Source organism: Chlorocebus sabaeus, chromosome 13 (assembly GCF_047675955.1).
Source record: "Chlorocebus sabaeus isolate Y175 chromosome 13, mChlSab1.0.hap1, whole genome shotgun sequence".
Lineage (NCBI taxonomy): Eukaryota > Metazoa > Chordata > Mammalia > Primates > Cercopithecidae > Chlorocebus > Chlorocebus sabaeus.
The window spans coordinates 38,108,442-38,126,186 of NC_132916.1; the positions used below are offsets into that span (position 1 = coordinate 38,108,442).

Genomic DNA, 17,745 nt, shown 5'->3' on the forward strand with positions numbered 1-17,745 from the left:
TTTGTCTGAATAGCAGGTTCCATTTTAACCCAGCAATATACTAAACAGGCAAGTCTGGTCAACACAAGTTCTAGTCCATTTCTTCTTTCAATTCAGAATTTCCATTTCAATTTTTGAGGATCTTTGGGTCAGCTCAAAGAACTCCTACATCTCAATTGTAGAGTCTGTATTATTATTTCATAAATTGTAATGGGATGTTAATCTTCACTGATACTAACTGGCTAAGTTATAGAGGGCAAGGTGGTAGAATTTCTATTGCAAAAATAAATAATAATTACTATAAATACTCTTCCCAAAGAAACAGCAAATAAGATATCTTTCGAGCTGTAATTATTATCTTTCATCTAGAGTGTACTGTAAGTCTAAAGAAATGATGTCATTAGCCATTGAAACAAGATTTCATATTGTAGTAATAAACAGACAAAAGACAATCCAAGTACAATTTTTTAATAAAGATAATTACAAAAGATGGAAAAATGAGCTCAGAAAGGCCAATTACTTCTTTAATAGATCAGTTTTTTTGACATAATAACTCACATCAATTTTAAATACTATCACATAAAGCATGGTGGAGAAAAGAAATTTTGCTTCATAATTAGAAAAACTCACAATAAAACTTGCCAAGAAAAACAAAAACGAAAAAGCCATTTGAAAATAAATACAGTCCATGCCAAAGTAGTATAAAATGAAGCCAGAAGTCTTCAAAAAGAAAACATTTTCCTTTCAATATTTTCTTTTTAATGATTTTCTGAAATTGGTGAGACTGTCAAATTCAGGGGTTGCTGAGCTGTTCTGATTTGGTTCTGTTAAAAGAGGCAATGTGAAATATTAACAATGGCACAATCTTGATTTCAATGCACTGACCTACTCTATTGATCAGGTCCTGTAGGCTCATGCTAACAAACACATTAATTGATAATGTCTTAAGTGCTTCTGGATAATTAATGCCTTAATCTTTCTAGTGATTTTATAATCATTCCAAGTTATCCTGTAAAGGCTGGCACAAAATTATGTATGCTCAAACTTTTACATGCTTTCTGACAATAAAATCCTCAACTGTTTTTACTTAAAATTGTTTCTTAAACGTACCTATCTCACAACACTAAAAAAATCATGTACACAGAAATAAGAACACCATGAAAACCATTAAGTGCACATATAAAAGACAATAGCAAAAAAGGATCTCAGATAAATGATGTACAAAAATACAAACTGACTTAATTTATATTGATAAACCAATAGGTAAGATGGCATATGTTGTCTTACGTACCAATACAAACTAAAATTCAGAGCACCTCATAATGATGTTCTAAGGTTCAGTCTAGTATTTCTGAAGTGTGTACACACACACACCAATAAACATGTTGAGCATTTTTATAGTATGTAAAAAGTACTCAATAAGGAACAACATTTACCCTTTGGTATCTGTTTTTTCACCACTGTTGTCCTTGGATTTATCTTCTTCCTTAACGTCTAAAAATAAAGATTGGGAAAAGATTAAAACCTATTTTGAAATATAAAATGTATATATATTATTTCAAAATATACTTTATTTTTAAAATATAAAAAAGTATCATGCAATCTTATTATTAATGAATTAGGGTCTAAATAAGCTTTGTGTTGGGTGTTTCCTAAACAATGGCAGTACAAGCTATGAACAGTCACTGGATTGGGGTGGGGAGGAAGAGAAAAGGTGGCCCTAACTCTAGGTTTTGACCTATAGATTTAAAAAGAGTATTTCATTTTTCTGTAGGCTGAAGAAGTTTAACAACTGCAAGGCCCTATCAGAAGAGCCCCATCACCAAATAGAGGGTTTATTTTTTAAGCACAGAAAAGATAAAGCTTTTAAAAATGAGAACACCAAAAATACACAAGAAGACGACATAGTGAAAATGAAAGAAAAGAAAAAAAGTTAGAAAAATCCTACAGCTAAAGTTAAGTCCTTACCTCAGTCATGGCTTGATTTTTTGGATGTCAATCAGTATACAAATATAGACTGAAGCCATCATTATAATACACTGCGAAGTTAAAATTATAAAATGGTAGATAGAGAACTGTATGTAGCCTATTGAGGAGTGAATTCACAAGGAAAAGAATAGAACTAGATGTGTCAGATGTTACAAATTACGAACTCTCTAGTTAAAAAAAAAAAAAAAAGAGCCAGCTTATTCACATAACTTCAATTTGATAGATATAGGAAAAATTGGATCAGTACCTCTAAATCAGTTTTTCACATGCTACAGGATCAAAATTAACAGGTTAACTAAAACGTGTGCTCATCACCATTACCTGCATTAGGAAATGCATCAAGCGCTGAGAATACAAATATTTAAGATATTGTGTTCCCTAGCCATGAGCAACTCAATCTAGCAGGGAGACAAAATCCTGTGAGGTGCTATAATATGTGTTAAATAAAATGGCAGAGGCATGTGTAAGTGTTCTGGGAAGTCAGATGAAAGGTAACAGATTCAGGTAGCAAATTCAATTGCCTAAAGCTAACACAGCGTTTTAAGGTAAGGCAATGTATCAACGTATTAACTCCTCCCTAACCCACATCCCAAATCCCCTCCTAGCTTTCCTCAGAGCTTTTAATGTTTTCTTCAATTTCTGAACAAAATCCATTATTTGACCTTTTTCAAAATGGCAAAACTGGTCTAAGGGTATGTAACTCTTCTTTGTGTTTTCTCCCATTAAATAAGCTTTAGGTAGCTAAAAATTACCTCAGAAGTTCAGTTCTGATCATGCATTACAAATAGATTCACAATTACTTTGTCCTCTTTCTTACCCAATCTCTATCACAGTACAATGTTTACTATTTTAAACCTACGTTATCAAGAAGATAAAGTTTCCTATATTATTAAAGCAAACAGGAACAATAACATTTATATAAAAGCTTTAAGAGCTAAGCACCACTTATATGTAAGAAAAAAGAGAATCATCTACCTAGCATACTTCCTCCTTTGATACTTGTGAAACTGACTTTAGGATCCCATAAACATTACAATGTAGCTCAATTTTTAAAATTTACAATTAAAACAACTACCAAGAAACAAATCTGACCTGCTTTTTTGTCCTCTGTTTCTTTCTTATCTTCTTCAATTCTAGCTTTCTTTGCTCCTTTTTTATGATCAGCCACATTTCTTCGACCTCCTTCTCCTTCATCCTCAGAATCTGAGAATTCTTCATCACAAGCTATCCGCTTGTCTGACGCTCGAACTGCACAAAAGATTTTAATAAATTTTGACAAAAACAGTCATAGGTTTTATAATCATTATAGCATACTCATACAAACGCACCAGCAGTTACCACATTTAAAGGTAAAGGATAACAGATGCCTAATGATTTTAAAATTTGAATGGAATGAATGGTTTACTTAATATTGAAAACTTTGCTTTCATGTATGAAGAAATGGCTCAAAAACACATAATAAAAATTGGGGGAATTTCTTTTTCTTTTAAAAATGCTGAAACTCTGAAGGAAAAAAGTGTGTTTTTCTAATGGGGATAGAAATAATATCATTACTTAAAAAGTAGCATTTTATTTCAGAGCTGAGAGGTGAAGTAGACCAAAAAAAGTACCAATACCAAATATGTTAGACAGTCTATACCACTACATGTACCTTTATGCTACAATCTAACCATCATATTAAGTGTAATGAGAAGTTGCAAAATCAAACAGATGTTTAGTTATTTGGTTCACCCTACTTCAGATAAATGAGATGTCTTATTAATTGCCAAATATACTGAAGTGGCTAGCTTTTGATAACTTTCAAACATATATGTATATCCAGCCATACAAACTGAAACTGCTGACACCCAAATCAGGTTTTGAGATCAGGAAGGTAAATCTCTGAAAGTGGCAAAAATGACAGTAATAATAGTGTGCTCGTGAACATGACTTAACAGTGAAGTTCTTAGGCCACTAAAACCTTCAATTTGAAGTATCATTTTGACAAACTGGAAAAATAAAGGCATTATCTTACTAGAAATTCTCTTGTCTGGATCTTCTCCATCTTCATCTCCACTGTCTTCATGAACAGCATCTTCTGGAATAGCTTGCATCTGGACACCAGGTGCATGAGGTAACATGCGCAAATTTTCAAATAAACGCTGTCTAAATTACACACGCAAAGTTTATTAGACAAAATTCAATTTCTTTGCAGTTCTTACATGCAAGAGAAAATATTTAGCAAAAAATTTCATCTTTGGTCTAGCTAAACCTATAAATTAAAAGTGTTGCCCGTCTAGACTAGAGTGCAGTGGCAAGATCATAGCTCACTGCAGCCTCAAACTCCTCACTGCAGCTTCAAACTCCTGGCAATCCTCCTGCCTCAGCCTCTGCATTAGGACAACAACTGTACGCCACCATACCTGGCAAATTTTTAACTTTTTTGCAGACAAGGTCTCACTATACTGCCCAGGCTGGTCACAAACTCCTGGTCTAAAGCTATCCTTCCATCTTTGACTTCCAAAGCATTAAGGTTTATAAGCATGAGCCACCTTGACTGGCCAAGGAGGCATTATTTTAGTTCCCCATTTCAATGAGGGGAAAACATAAGCACAAAGGCAGGTGAACTTATCAAACATCATACAGCGTGTTTGTGGTACAGAGGTGACTCAAACCCATGCTATGTACTATAATGTCTCTACTTTGCTTGTGGAGACAAAGCCTTAACAAAATGTTTCAGACAATGAAAATAACTTATAGTGCGCCTTGCAATTTTCAAATACTTTTCAACTAATAAAAAAATATTATTTCCATTAACTGAAGAAATTAAATGGCTGAACATGGTGGCTCATGCCTGTAAGCTCAGCACTTTTGAGAGGCAGAGGTGACAGGATCACTTGAAGCCAGGAATTCGAGACACCCATCCTGACAAAAAAATTTAAAATTAAAAAAAAAAAAAAAAAGAATAATCAGTAACTTAATGTTTCAAATCCTTTAGAAAGAAACAAGAGAAATGTCTAATAAAGTTAAAAGGACCCATCATACTTGGCCCTCTAAAGCATCCTAAATCTTTGTCAAGATAAAATGTTTATCAAAACAATTCAATGATTTCTTACTTTATCTTTTCCATATATTCTGGAGTGTTCTGGTTTGTCATGTTTGAAGGACTAATATGCAGTTTGAAGTCTGGTCCAAAATACTCAAAGTAATCATTATACGGCAACTCTATTGAAAACAATAAAATACAGTTACACATTACAAGCTGAGTTTTCACAAAAATCCATGCACAGAATCCAGATTTAGGTGGTGAAATAGTTCCAAAGAAAACGTTTAAAAGTGAACATAAAGTGAATGTTCTCCTATTTATAAATATGTTCTCCTATTAGGCGCTTACTCTAATCATCCATCCATCCATTTTGATATACAGTCTCTGACTTTCAACGGCTTGACTTACAGTTTTCTGGCTTTTTTGTCACAACTTCAATGTCTTGTATTCAATAAATTACATGAGATATTCAACATTTTATTTTTACAAAACAGGCTCAGTATTAGATTATTTTGTCCAACTGTAGCCTAACCTAACTGTTCTGAGCATGTTCAAAGTAGGCTGGGCTAAGTCATGTTTGGTAGGTTAGGTGTATTGTATCAATCTTCTACTTACCATACTTTCAACTTATGATGGGTTTATCAGGACCTAATGGCAACATAAGTGGAGGAGCATCTGTACTGACAGTTCATACAATAAAGATATCATAAGAACACTTACCATTGGGAATCTCACAATCAAGGGCAACTGCAGTCTCATATGTCCAACATCGAGCAACATTACGGATTGTGTATCCACCTCCACCAAGCATCAGTAATGGTAAGTTAAAAGTTTTTACAACTTCTACACATTTAGCATGACCTAAGACAAGAAGATTTGGGTAACAACGAAATCTGCATACTGCAACAGTTTGAAAAATAAATTTTAAAAAGATAGTAAGTGCAAATGTTATTCAACCAAAATGGTTTTCCAAATATTTAAAAAACAAATAAAAATGTAAAAAAGTTCGAGTCTAAAACTCCTTTCCAAACACATTTCACACAATAATACATTAAAAAATTAAGATTAACTAGCTATTTAAAAGTTTTTAAACACTATTTTACACTTTTTAAAACATTTTTATTTAAACACTTTTTAAAAGTGTCCCTGATGGAAGTCAAGTACACAATTATATTAAGACTATAATATGAACACACACTTATTTTATTAACACAGAAAGATGTTCATGTAGGGTTACATGGTGAAATTAATCAGGTTACAATAAAACATTATGTATAATCTAAATTAATTTTTATTACCACTTCTTTCTTTATGGACATGTGTAAAATAAATACGGAAAGCTAAACAACACAGTTTAACCCTGAGTTAACTTTAGGTAGTGGTACTGAGTAATTTTCATAACTTAAGAGTTAAAAATATCTATTACTATTTTCAAAAACTTCAACTTCTATGTGTAAAAATTTAAATATAATATTAATAGTAAACCTAACATAAAAGTAAATATTTTCTGTGGATAAATGTCTTAATTCAATAATCATTTATAAGTTACCAGTAAGTTCTCCTTGAGGAATATTATCAGTTAGGCACATAACTCAATCTTTAAAGAAGAAAATCGTTTTTCTATATTTCTTTCCAATTCAGAGTTAATTTTACAAAGTTTATCTGTTCTCTTCATGTAACTGTATACTGTGGGAATTTTCATTAAGCATTCTTCAATAGTTGCACTATGTGATTTACATAATTCTAGCACCCAATTTTTATTACTGCTACTAGAAAAGTTTATTATAACAGATAAAAACCATTTGGATATTTTTAAAGACAAAACAAACATACAAAAAGTTAACTTACAGGCTTCCAAGTAAAGATAGCTGGCTAAACAAAGAGATGTTTACTTTTCCTTCATTCCAAAACTTGACAAAAATGACTGGAAAGGGATTTTTTTAAAGGCCAAAATTCATAAAAATGAAGAATGGGAGAGAATACAAGAGCAAGAACATATGATGGGAGCAAGGAGACAGACAAGAGATAACTAACTTCAGCAGATCTGAAAAGCTGAATCAAAGCTGGCAGTAGAGAAACTCAGAATGAAGCTTAAGACTTGGGAATTACAAATATCCTTACATGCTTTATACAACTGAAACTCTATTAGCTGAAATACAACATTAATTTTTCTCTAAGAGTGAAATGATTATAAAAACTATTAAGTACAAAAACATTAAGGACTTTCATGTCTAACAGGAAAATTGATAGCTAATACACACTCTTAAGAGTACATTAGGCAGATCATTTTAGAAAGTTTATAGGCTGGGCGCAGTGGCTCAAGCCTGTACTCCCAGCACTTTGGGAGGCCGAGACGGGCGGATCATGAGGTCAGGAGATCGAGACCATCCTGGCTAACACGGGGAAACCCCGTCTCTACTGAAAAATACAAAAAACTAGCCGGGCGAGGTGGTGGGCGCCTGTAGTCCCAGCTACTCGGGAGGCTGAGGCAGGAGAATGGCGTGAACCCGGGAGGCGGAGCTTGCAGTGAGCTGAGATCCAGCCACTGCACTCCAGCCTGGGCGGCAGAGCGAGACTCCGTCTCATTAAAAAAAAAAAAAAAAAGAAAAGAAAAGAAAGTTTATAAACATTTTGAGGCAAAAGATGGTTATTAACACATTAAGTTACATGCTGTTCAACCACTGTTGACCTATAAACGGACAATTTAATATCATTTAACTTAATGTAGAACAACAGACTATACCATAACTCTAATACAGCTGGTATAGTAGCAATCGTAACATTAAGTAAAGAAGCTTTTAATATCTGTATTTAGTTATCCAATTCCATTAAGACCAGCAGTTGTTCTGGAGAAAGTTCTATCTGAGAATTCTCTACATCTTAGAGAATACAAAGTAGAGTATCAACTTGCTACCTAAAAGTTCACATGGAAAAAAACCTCTAAAATCATACACAAACACTCATGATAAAAATCATTTCTAACCAACGAATAAATTTTAAGATCTTATTAAATTTCAGATTTATTCTTACACCCTAGAAGTTCATTCCAGAATGGTGGTATTTTGCTTTGGCCTGGACTTCTATCATATGCTGACTTCAACACGTGATCAAAATTTAGTATGTACTGCAGCACTCCTAATCTCCCACACACTTTTTATCAGGAAGCTACTTGAGAAGGCGCTCCACCAAAACATGAGAAAAAAATTAACGACAGAGAATAGAGCCACCAGGGAGAACCAATACAACAGAAAAAAAGCAGAGAACAGCTATATGTCCCGCCAGGTCTACCAAAGATAGTCATCCAAACATGAACAGATGAGAAGGCTGTTTTTCAAGAAGGTAAAAGTGACAGAATACTCAATGGATCTGAATATATGAAGATACTGAGACACCAGTAGTTTAGCAATAAGTGGAGAGAAAACTAAGCAAATGTGAAACTTAGGAACAATTATGCGGCAAAGAAAACTTGGATAAGCTGAAAAGTGTTTAAAGATGCTGCTGTAAACACTAAATGTCACAACCAAATTCTGATTTGTAAAAAATAGAGATGTGGGAAGGGTTACAAGTATGCTGTGGGCAAAGTGGTGAGGAGAGCTAAACCCTCTTCTTCCTTAATGAGAATAATCCAATTAAGTAATAAAGTATGCATGTTTTATTGACACTGAGTCAACAAAAACATTCGAAAATAGCTGCCTTGGGTTCAAACTACAATAAACTAAAAAACTAGTCACGTATAAATGTACATATAAATCTGCCACAATGTAACAAGAATAACTCTAGTCATATATACAAGAGACAAAACCCCAGGAAAAATGCAGAGTATAGTGTTAAAACAGCAGGCAAGAAATTACAATGAGAACTTTTATGGGAAGTTCTTAGGTGGAAGAAAAACCATTTTTTTCTGGGAATACCACCCTTTGAATTGCTTACCTTTCACTGTTAGATTGAAACAACCCAGTCTATCACCAGATAATGAGTCTGCACCACACTGTAATACCACAGCACTAGGTTGATACATCTCCATCACCTTTGAGATAATCTACACACAAGATAACAAATGTTAGCATCTAGAATAACATTCTGAAATTCCATTCCAATTTTGAAAACAATACTTACAGGCTTAAATATCTGCCCATATGACTCATCATCTATACCATCTCTCATTGGAAAATTGACAGCATAGTATTTGCCTTTTCCAGCACCAATATCCTAAAATACATAAACAGATCTTAGAGAATATTCTATAACAAAAAGTTTGACATTTGCTTACTACATTTTGAAAAGACTAAAAGACTATTAAGGATCCAATTTTGAATTCATCTTAGAAGTTGAGACCGGAACAATCAAATTGAGAAAGGAAATAATAAAGAACAAATAAGTATATGCTCCAATATTTATAAACTGATTGTAAAGCACACAAGAACCATTTTCAATTAATCTGTAGTGATTATTTTTGAGAGAAAAGAAATTTAACACAAGCAGTTAAAGGCAATGAAATTACATTATTACCTTAAACCAGAAAATCCATCATAAGCAGAATATGTAAGATGGCAAGGGAACTTTATGAGTAAACCTGTGGAAAATAAATGAAGCCAAAAAGCCCTGCAGGACAATCATCTGCAGAATCCTTCTTGTGGTTCACAATCTGTTGGTATGAGTTTACTTATGATGAAAGAACGACCGAGACTTTCTCGAAGATTTAACAGCTACCAACTAAAGCACCAGATTTGTTCTTTTTTTTTTTTTTGAGACAGAGTTTTGCTCTTGCTGTCCAGGCTAGAGGTGCAACGGCACGATCTCGGCTCACTGCAACCTCTGCCTCCCAGGTTCAAGCAATTCTCCTGCCTCAGCCTCCCGAATAGCTGGGATTACAGGCATGCACCACCATGCCCGTCTACTTTTGTATTTTTAGTAGAGACAGGGTTTCTCCATGTTCGTCAGGCTGGTCTCAAACTCCTGGACCTCAGATGATCCGCCCACCTCGGCCTCCCAAAGTGCTGGGATTACAGGTGTGAGCCATGGCGCCCAGCCTCAGAGTTGTTCTTTAATTGGACTTCAAATAAATTTTGTTTCTACTTGTTGAATGAGTATCACTCCAGGCATTAATCTCTCTCAAAAGACACAAAGGTTCCAGCTACATATACTCTTAAATGATATATACACGTATTATATATACTTATTTGTATATGTTACGCATTTGTATGTGTGCATATGCATTTGTGTGTGTTATTATGTATTCCTAGAAGATACTGTATAGTACAGACATTACTACAAACTAGTATTTTAACTGCAATACCAAAGGATTAGGAGCGTGCCACTTTTTTTTTTTTTTGAGATGGAGTCCTGCTCTGTCACCCAGGCTGGAGTGCAATGGCGTGATCTCGGCTCGCTGCACTCCAGTGAGCCAAGATCGCCTCCTCGGTTCAAGCAATTGTCCTGTCTCAGCTTCCCAAGTTGCTGGGACTACAGGTGCACGCCACCACGCCCACCTAATTCTTTTTTGTATTTAGTAGAGACAGGGTTTCACCATATTGGTCAGGCTGGTCTCGAACTCCTGACCTCAGGTAATACACTTGACTCAGCCTTCCAAAGTGCTGGGATCACAGCCACGAGCCACCATGCCCGGCTGGGGTGTGCGGTGCCTAATTCTTATGTGTGTTAAATTATAATGTCTGAAGATCCATGAATTTTTAGGATTATTAGCACTTGTGCAAGTTCTTCCTGAACCTCTCATGGAATGGTCTTAGCTTCAGTTCAATTTCACAAAAGCAAAATTTACCCTCAATATTAGAGTTATGAGACCCATCATCCAACAAGGGGAAAGCAAGCAAAATTACACACCTCCTCTCCCAATTTTTCTTGCAGTCTAAATGTTTATTAAGATTTAGTAACTAAATATAAGCCATACAAACATGGAAAAGCCAAAGTATAGTGAATCCTTACACTCCTACTGCACAGTTAAAACACAGACGAAATATATTTTGACTCTAAGATTTCAGAATGCAGAAAAGTTGGTCAGCACTTCTCATCCTAACTGCCACTAACTAGCTGGCAACTCAGAGCTGCTGCCCTTGTTAGACTAAGCTTTATCTTCCCCAGTTCTCGTTCTGCAACTGCTACTACGCCACCTTTCTTTCTTCCACTAGACTACTCGAATTAAAGCAAACAGAGTTTCAACAATGAGCTAAGCTCAGCATAGCCTTCTTTTCAGCATTAGAATGAATTAGCAGGCAGAAAAAGGAGTATTTATTAAATTAACATCCAAAGATACACGTGAGTTACACAGAAAGTCCAAATACAGCTGTACGTATAATGTAATGACTGATTTTAATTCTCTCACAAAATTATGGGGACATGCTTAAAATATTCAAATGTTATCCTTAAAACATCATTTAATACAGCGACTGTAAAATCTTAAGAAAAAGAGATGTTGAAAACCAGTCTCAAATCCTTCTAAAACATGCATTCGCTAATATTTTGAAAAACTTCAAACTGTAAGAATTATGAATAATAACTGAGAAGAGACCATAGTGACATTCACCTGTCAGAAATTGCATGAGGCTTCCATTTTCCACTTCTGAGATAAACTAGGATCATACTGCGAAGATACTGTCTTATTCTTTAAGCTTAAAACAGAGAAGACTTTTGCATGACTTCCACTAGGATGTAATGGTTGCTGACAAATATATTCTATCGGTTTACAGCAAGCTAACTTTAAGGTGGAGAATCACCCAGTTTCTGGGCCCTAAGAATGTATATTTCTAACAAGTTCCCAGGTGATGCTGGTCTGCTTTCTCCTCAGTTTAGGGTCCACTGTTTGAGAACTACTAGTCTGTAAGACCAGGTGGGGAAAGGGATAAATTGAAGGAGTTTACTGGCAAGGAACTGAAATTACAAATCTGCAATTTTAAAAGCTAAATAATTTAAACTCAAACCAAACATTTGACCTCCCACCCATTTGTAAGTATGGAAAAGTTTTACTAAGGTAACTCTTTTACTCAAAGAGTTTACTGAGAAAGGATCACATTGTGGTCTAACAAAGAAAAGCCATACAGCTTAAGAATACTTTATGGCAACTCTTTAAATTCTGGTTGCTAAACTGTAACGATATACCATAGACGTGAAAAATAACCTTAATAAAATAGTTTAGAACTTTGTTCAATGCCATATAAGACAAATCTCCCATATAATCCAGGCTGAACTAAAAACAGCTGTTTAAATTATTGAATAAATTTCAACATGTGTGTAGTTAGGTTCAAAAAAAGTGTAGTGAGGCAAAAAACCTTCAATGAGTTACAGAAATAGGATTTGACCAGTGGTTTTCACAGTCATAAAAGACAAGAGCATCAAATGGAAAAAGATTAACAGAAATAAAATAGAAATACACTTAATGTAACAGGCAGGCAGGGCTACACTATTCTTTCTCTACATAAATACATTACCAATTTTAGAAGCTTAAGGAAAAAAAAAAAGATTAAAATTAGACCTACTAAAAGTCAAGACCAATCACAAAAGAGAGGAGCAGAAGAACCTAAAAAGACCTAGTCTATTTTATTCCACCGATCCTTATAATCAATAGCAACATAGGCTACCATCAGGTAGTTTTGAAGATTCAAACTGAACATCAAGAGAAGGGCTTCGTGCTTTGTGGATATTCAAAAATATTTATTCAACCAAAGAAAACAGCCGAGAAAAAAAAAAAAAAAAAAACAGTCCTTAAGTTCTCACTAAATTTTTGCTTAGTTAGCAACAGTGAATTTTAGCAAATGTTACTGCATATGAAGTAATTCAATTCTGCATACAAGTTTCAAATTATTAACTCAGGAAAAATTCTACTTCAAGTATAAGGTTACTGATCTCCTAGGTTCGTCTCACAGTATTTATTAAGACAGAATTTAGTCTTACCCTCAAGTCTCCTGTGCCAGGAAAGTATTCCCCATATTTATGGAATGATACCGTCATTACACGATCTGTTGTATAAAAAGCTTCTTCAACACCATCACCATGATGAATATCTATGTCAATATATAAGACTCTCTGATGATACCTGAAAGCAAATCCATAAGTTTTTGTTTTTTTCTTTAAAGGTTGTAAGATGGAAAGAAGCACCACAAATTCAGGAAACCTATTTTTGAGCTCTAGCATTCCAGGATGTTTAATCACCTTTTAAATTCGGCCTAAAAGGCTATTCAAATATCTGAGGTTTGAGCCTTAGGCCTTTAAATACCCACTTATGGCCCTACGTAGGTTAAAAAATACATATTTACTCTTTGTGAAATTTGTTCCATTCTACATGCTTCAAAAACATAGCACATATTTCTAATATATGAAAAACTGAAGATTATACCATACTCAAGATTGTTACTTTAATTAAAACACCTCTGTAGTAAATCTTCAATATTATAAAATAGGGATTGGCTAACTATAGCCCATGGCCCAAATTTGGCCAATTGCCTCTTTTTTCAGCTTTGAACTAAGAATAGTTTTTATATTTTTTAAATGGTTTAAAAACAAAACCGAAACAAGAGTATTTTCTGACATTTGACAATTAAAAAATTCATATTTCAGTGTCCACAGAAAAAGTTTTACTGAAAGATGGACATGCTCAATTGTTTATTACCCATGGCTCCATTTGAACTTCAGAATTGGTTAGCTGTGACAGAGGCTACATGTGGTACTCTCATCACTTCAAACTGGTGCTTGGAACACCACAGATAACAATGACACAGTTGTAACTCAAACACAGTTTAGGAGCCACATGAATCACCATATCATGACATTTTGTTACCAGTGTATACTCATGTCAAAATAAAGGGAAAATGGACTTCTCATGTCATCCTTCTGAAGTACAATGAAGTGAGATTTTGTTATTAGATGGCAAAGCATTGTATTTATTATGTAATGGTACCATAGCTGTGCTAAATAAAACAATACCATGTAAATTGGTATTTCCAGACTAAGCACTCATAAGACTATTCTCATAAGAATATAAAGAGCGTATAATAGTATAGCAAAATTTCTTCACAAAATTTAAAAAACAGAAATGAGGCTGTGATCAAGGTAAACTTTCTGAGTGGCTCATGTGTTAGATAAGCAAGGAAAGCTGTGCACCAAGTCAATTTATTAAATCATGTTTGATTACACCATCCAAAAAAATTGTGTCCAGAGAAATTAAAGTTGTTTAAAACTATTAGCTGAGTGGGCAAGAACTTGCTCAAAGAGTTGAAGACACTGGAACCAACATCAACAGTCAATTAAAACACAAGGCAAATGATTGCAAATGATTTTCCTTTGCTCCTGATGAGCTGACAAGATGTTACACTGATCCTGCTCAATTACTGTTTATTTCAGGAGTCAGTATCAATTTTCAGTGACTGAAAAATCAGCCTCTATGGATAGCATGCATGGAATAACTACAAGCAAAAAACAGCTCAGTACAATATAAAGTAGAATCTGCTAAGATGTGTCATAACTGATGGCAAAAAATAACATTGCAAATGTCCACATTCATAAGTACCTCTACAGATCTCTCTCTCTCAAACTGCAGCCACAGCTAAGGAAAAATAACTCCTGCAGCAACTCAGATATAATTTTATATCCATCAGTAGAGAACAAAGCCTCATTCACATATGGAAGTTAGGCAGTTAGACTAACTCAACAGGTAAACAAATTTCCTTAGATACTGGTTTCAAATTTTTGTCTTCAATTTAAAATTTACAAAATACTAGAACATAAACTTCCAAGGTCATTGTCATTTTTTATTAGTTGAAACTAACTAAAATGAAAACTGCCAAACTACTTTTAAAAAAGGGTATTTAATGGGAGTTTTGACATTTACATACACTTCTAATTCTTTTTTTTTTTTTTTTTTTTTTTTTTGAGACAGAGTCTAGCTCTGTAGCCCACGCTGGAGTACACTGATACGATCTTGGCTCACTGCAACCTCTGCCTCCCAGGTTCAAGCAACTCTCCTGCGTCAGCCTCCTGAGTAGCTGGGATTACAGGCACGTGCCACCATGCCCAGCTAATTTTTGTGTTTTGAGTAGGATGGGGTTTCACCATGCTGGTCAGGCTGGTCTTGAACTCCTGACCTCATGATCCACCCACCTCGGCCTCCCAAAGTGTTGGGATTACAGGCGTGAGCCACGGCACCCGGCCTTTTATACACTTCTAATTCTTTTTTTAAGGTAGGATCTCACACTGTTGCCCAGGCTAGAGTGTAGTGGCAGGAACATGGCTTCCTGCAGACTCTACTTCCTGGGCTCAGATACTCCCACCTCAACCTCCTGGGTAGTTGGGACTACAGATGCATGCCACCACATCTGGCTAATTTTTTTCTTGGCAGAGATGGGGTTTTGCCATGTTGCCCAGCCTGGTCTCGAACTCCTGGGCTCAAGAGATCCACCCACCTCAGCCTCCCAAAGTGGAGGGATTACAGGCCTCGGCCATAGTGCCTGGCCACACACTAACTCTTAATAATTGAAGATTTGGGCAAACTTCCTGCATTTCTTCATTGTTTTGTAATGAATTCCCAGAAAATTCACCATTAACTATTTCAACCTATGGTTTACCTGATTTTTTTTAAGCCACAGACTTTTATTGTGTTTTAATGAAAACATTTTATCACTGAAAAAAGTACCAACATAAATAAACATACTTTAGTAATTCAAGGATGGCAAGCACAATATCATTAACATAACAGAATCCTGATGCTTCTGATTTCTTAGCATGATGTAATCCTCCAGCCCAATTAACAGCCATATCAGTCTGTTGTCGGTTTAACTTCACGGCTCCAGCTAAGAAGTAGAAACAAGGTAGACTTTTTAAACATTTAACATAAAAAATTAGTACAACGAGACAAAAACCCTACAAGTGTATGCCATGCATAAGAAAGAGCTTAAAATCATAAAACTTAACAGAAATCATCTATGACACAAATAGGAGTTTCTCCTTAGAAAAACATTCTCCCAGAGCTGCGCCCTGAGATTAAATAATGGTTTATGTAGATAGTGGTACTAACAATGATAGCTAGAAGACAAGGGGGATGAAAGAAGTCTGTAAGTGAAAAATGTAAGTTACAAAAGTATTTAAGTCACAATAACAAAACAGAGGTCTGAAAGCAAATTGTACTGTACTATAAACATACTGATTTCCTTTTGTTATCAAAATTCACAATCATTAAAACTCCTGCTTTACACAAATAACCTGGAAGATACACACCAAATTTAGAACAACTTTTAAATCTGATTGTATTAGCACTTACCAACTGAACCACCAGTTGAGAGTTGACAAAACTCAAAGAGTCCATCAAACACTGGACAATCTTCTCCAACATTAACTGTGGAAGATGGATTTCATTAATTTCAACACACTCTGCAAATTAATGAAAGCCTTTTCTTACAAAAACTATTTCCTACAAATACTTTTTTTGCTTGATGCAATCATCAACATACACTTCACAGTGTAATATAAAGTTTACAACTTTAAAATATATTTATTGTTTTATCCAAGGTAATTACAGAGTTATCTGTGAAAGATCATCATCAAATCTTATCAGGAGTATCTGTGGAATATTTCTGGTCTATTAACAAGAACTCAATAGTTGTCTATGCACAACAGTTCTCATTTAATTAAAACACAGGCTTAAATTTTCTAGGCCTTTCCCCTTAATATTACAATAAGTTAATATTCTAAAAGTAACTTCAATTGCTTTATGATTTACTTTCTTTAAAACTCCTTAAATACGTATTAATATCTGTAACTTTGAAATGCATGTCAGGAAGTTACTAAACCAAAAAGATGTAACAGCTGGTTGCCTATTCCCATGGCTAATCTTCATCTTGAAAGCTGGTAAGAATTAACTAGGTTCATGGGAGCCAAAATACAGAAGGATACTAAAGACAACAAGGAAAAAACATACACAAATAAATGACACAACATCACACATTTAGTTCCTCAGTATTGACAGAATGAAGGGGATATGGAAGACATATATAACCCTTTCTTAGTCTTTCCCTATGCCCTTGAATTGTAACCTCTTCAAGAATAAGGGTCCTTGTTTTATATATTAATATCTTTGTACATCCTTAAGTCACAAGCACTGTAAGAAATACATTTGAGTTTCTTACTGCTCAGATAGATCATAATCTTTTTTTTTTTTTTTTTTTTTTTTTTGGATACAGAGTCTCACTCTGTTGCCCAGGCTGCAATAGCGTGAGCTCGGCTCACTGCAACCCCCACCTCCGGGGTTCAAGCAATTCTCCTGTCTCAGCCTCCTGAGTAGCAAGATTACAGGTGCACGCCACCACACCCAGCTAATTTTTTTGTATTTTTTTTAGTAGAGACAGGGTTTCGCCATGTTAGCCAGCCTGGTTTCGAACTCCTGACCTCAGGTAATCCACTCACCTCGGCCTCCCAAAGTGCTGGGATTACAGGCGTGAGCCACCACACCCAGCCAGGATCATAAGCTTAATATAACTCATTATTATGCAGGTTTTAAATCAATCCTGTTATGTTGTTTGCCCAAGGGCTACCCATGCCTCTTTTGCGTCTTAAGTTGGAAACTTCATTGAAACAAAATAATAATTAAATACTATCTGTTCTAATTATATTGTAGCATTATAACAAATCAAACAAGATACGGTAGAAATGTATATGAGGTTGTAAATATGAGATGTCTAGCACCTACACTAATTTAGTATTATAATCATCACTGAAGTCAATCGATACAAACACTAATGAGAATGATCTTC

General features: G+C 34.9%; 1 protein-coding gene across 1 annotated transcript in view; it reads right to left on the bottom strand.

Moving 5' to 3' along the window:
- Positions 1-431: 431 nt before the first annotated feature.
- HDAC2 (histone deacetylase 2) overlaps positions 432-17,745 on the bottom strand; it is a 30,881-nt gene continuing 13,567 nt past the window's right edge. The window contains exons 4-14 of the mRNA XM_008007281.3: positions 16,257-16,331; positions 15,651-15,789; positions 12,899-13,040; positions 9,110-9,202; positions 8,924-9,032; positions 5,714-5,854; positions 5,064-5,172; positions 3,983-4,113; positions 3,061-3,216; positions 1,416-1,473; positions 432-803 (exon numbers count right to left, since the gene is read on the bottom strand). Of these exons, the coding sequence (XP_008005472.2) occupies positions 773-803; positions 1,416-1,473; positions 3,061-3,216; positions 3,983-4,113; positions 5,064-5,172; positions 5,714-5,854; positions 8,924-9,032; positions 9,110-9,202; positions 12,899-13,040; positions 15,651-15,789; positions 16,257-16,331 (1,184 nt within the window). The 3' untranslated portion in view covers positions 432-772. The remainder of the gene's footprint in view (positions 804-1,415; positions 1,474-3,060; positions 3,217-3,982; positions 4,114-5,063; positions 5,173-5,713; positions 5,855-8,923; positions 9,033-9,109; positions 9,203-12,898; positions 13,041-15,650; positions 15,790-16,256; positions 16,332-17,745) is intronic.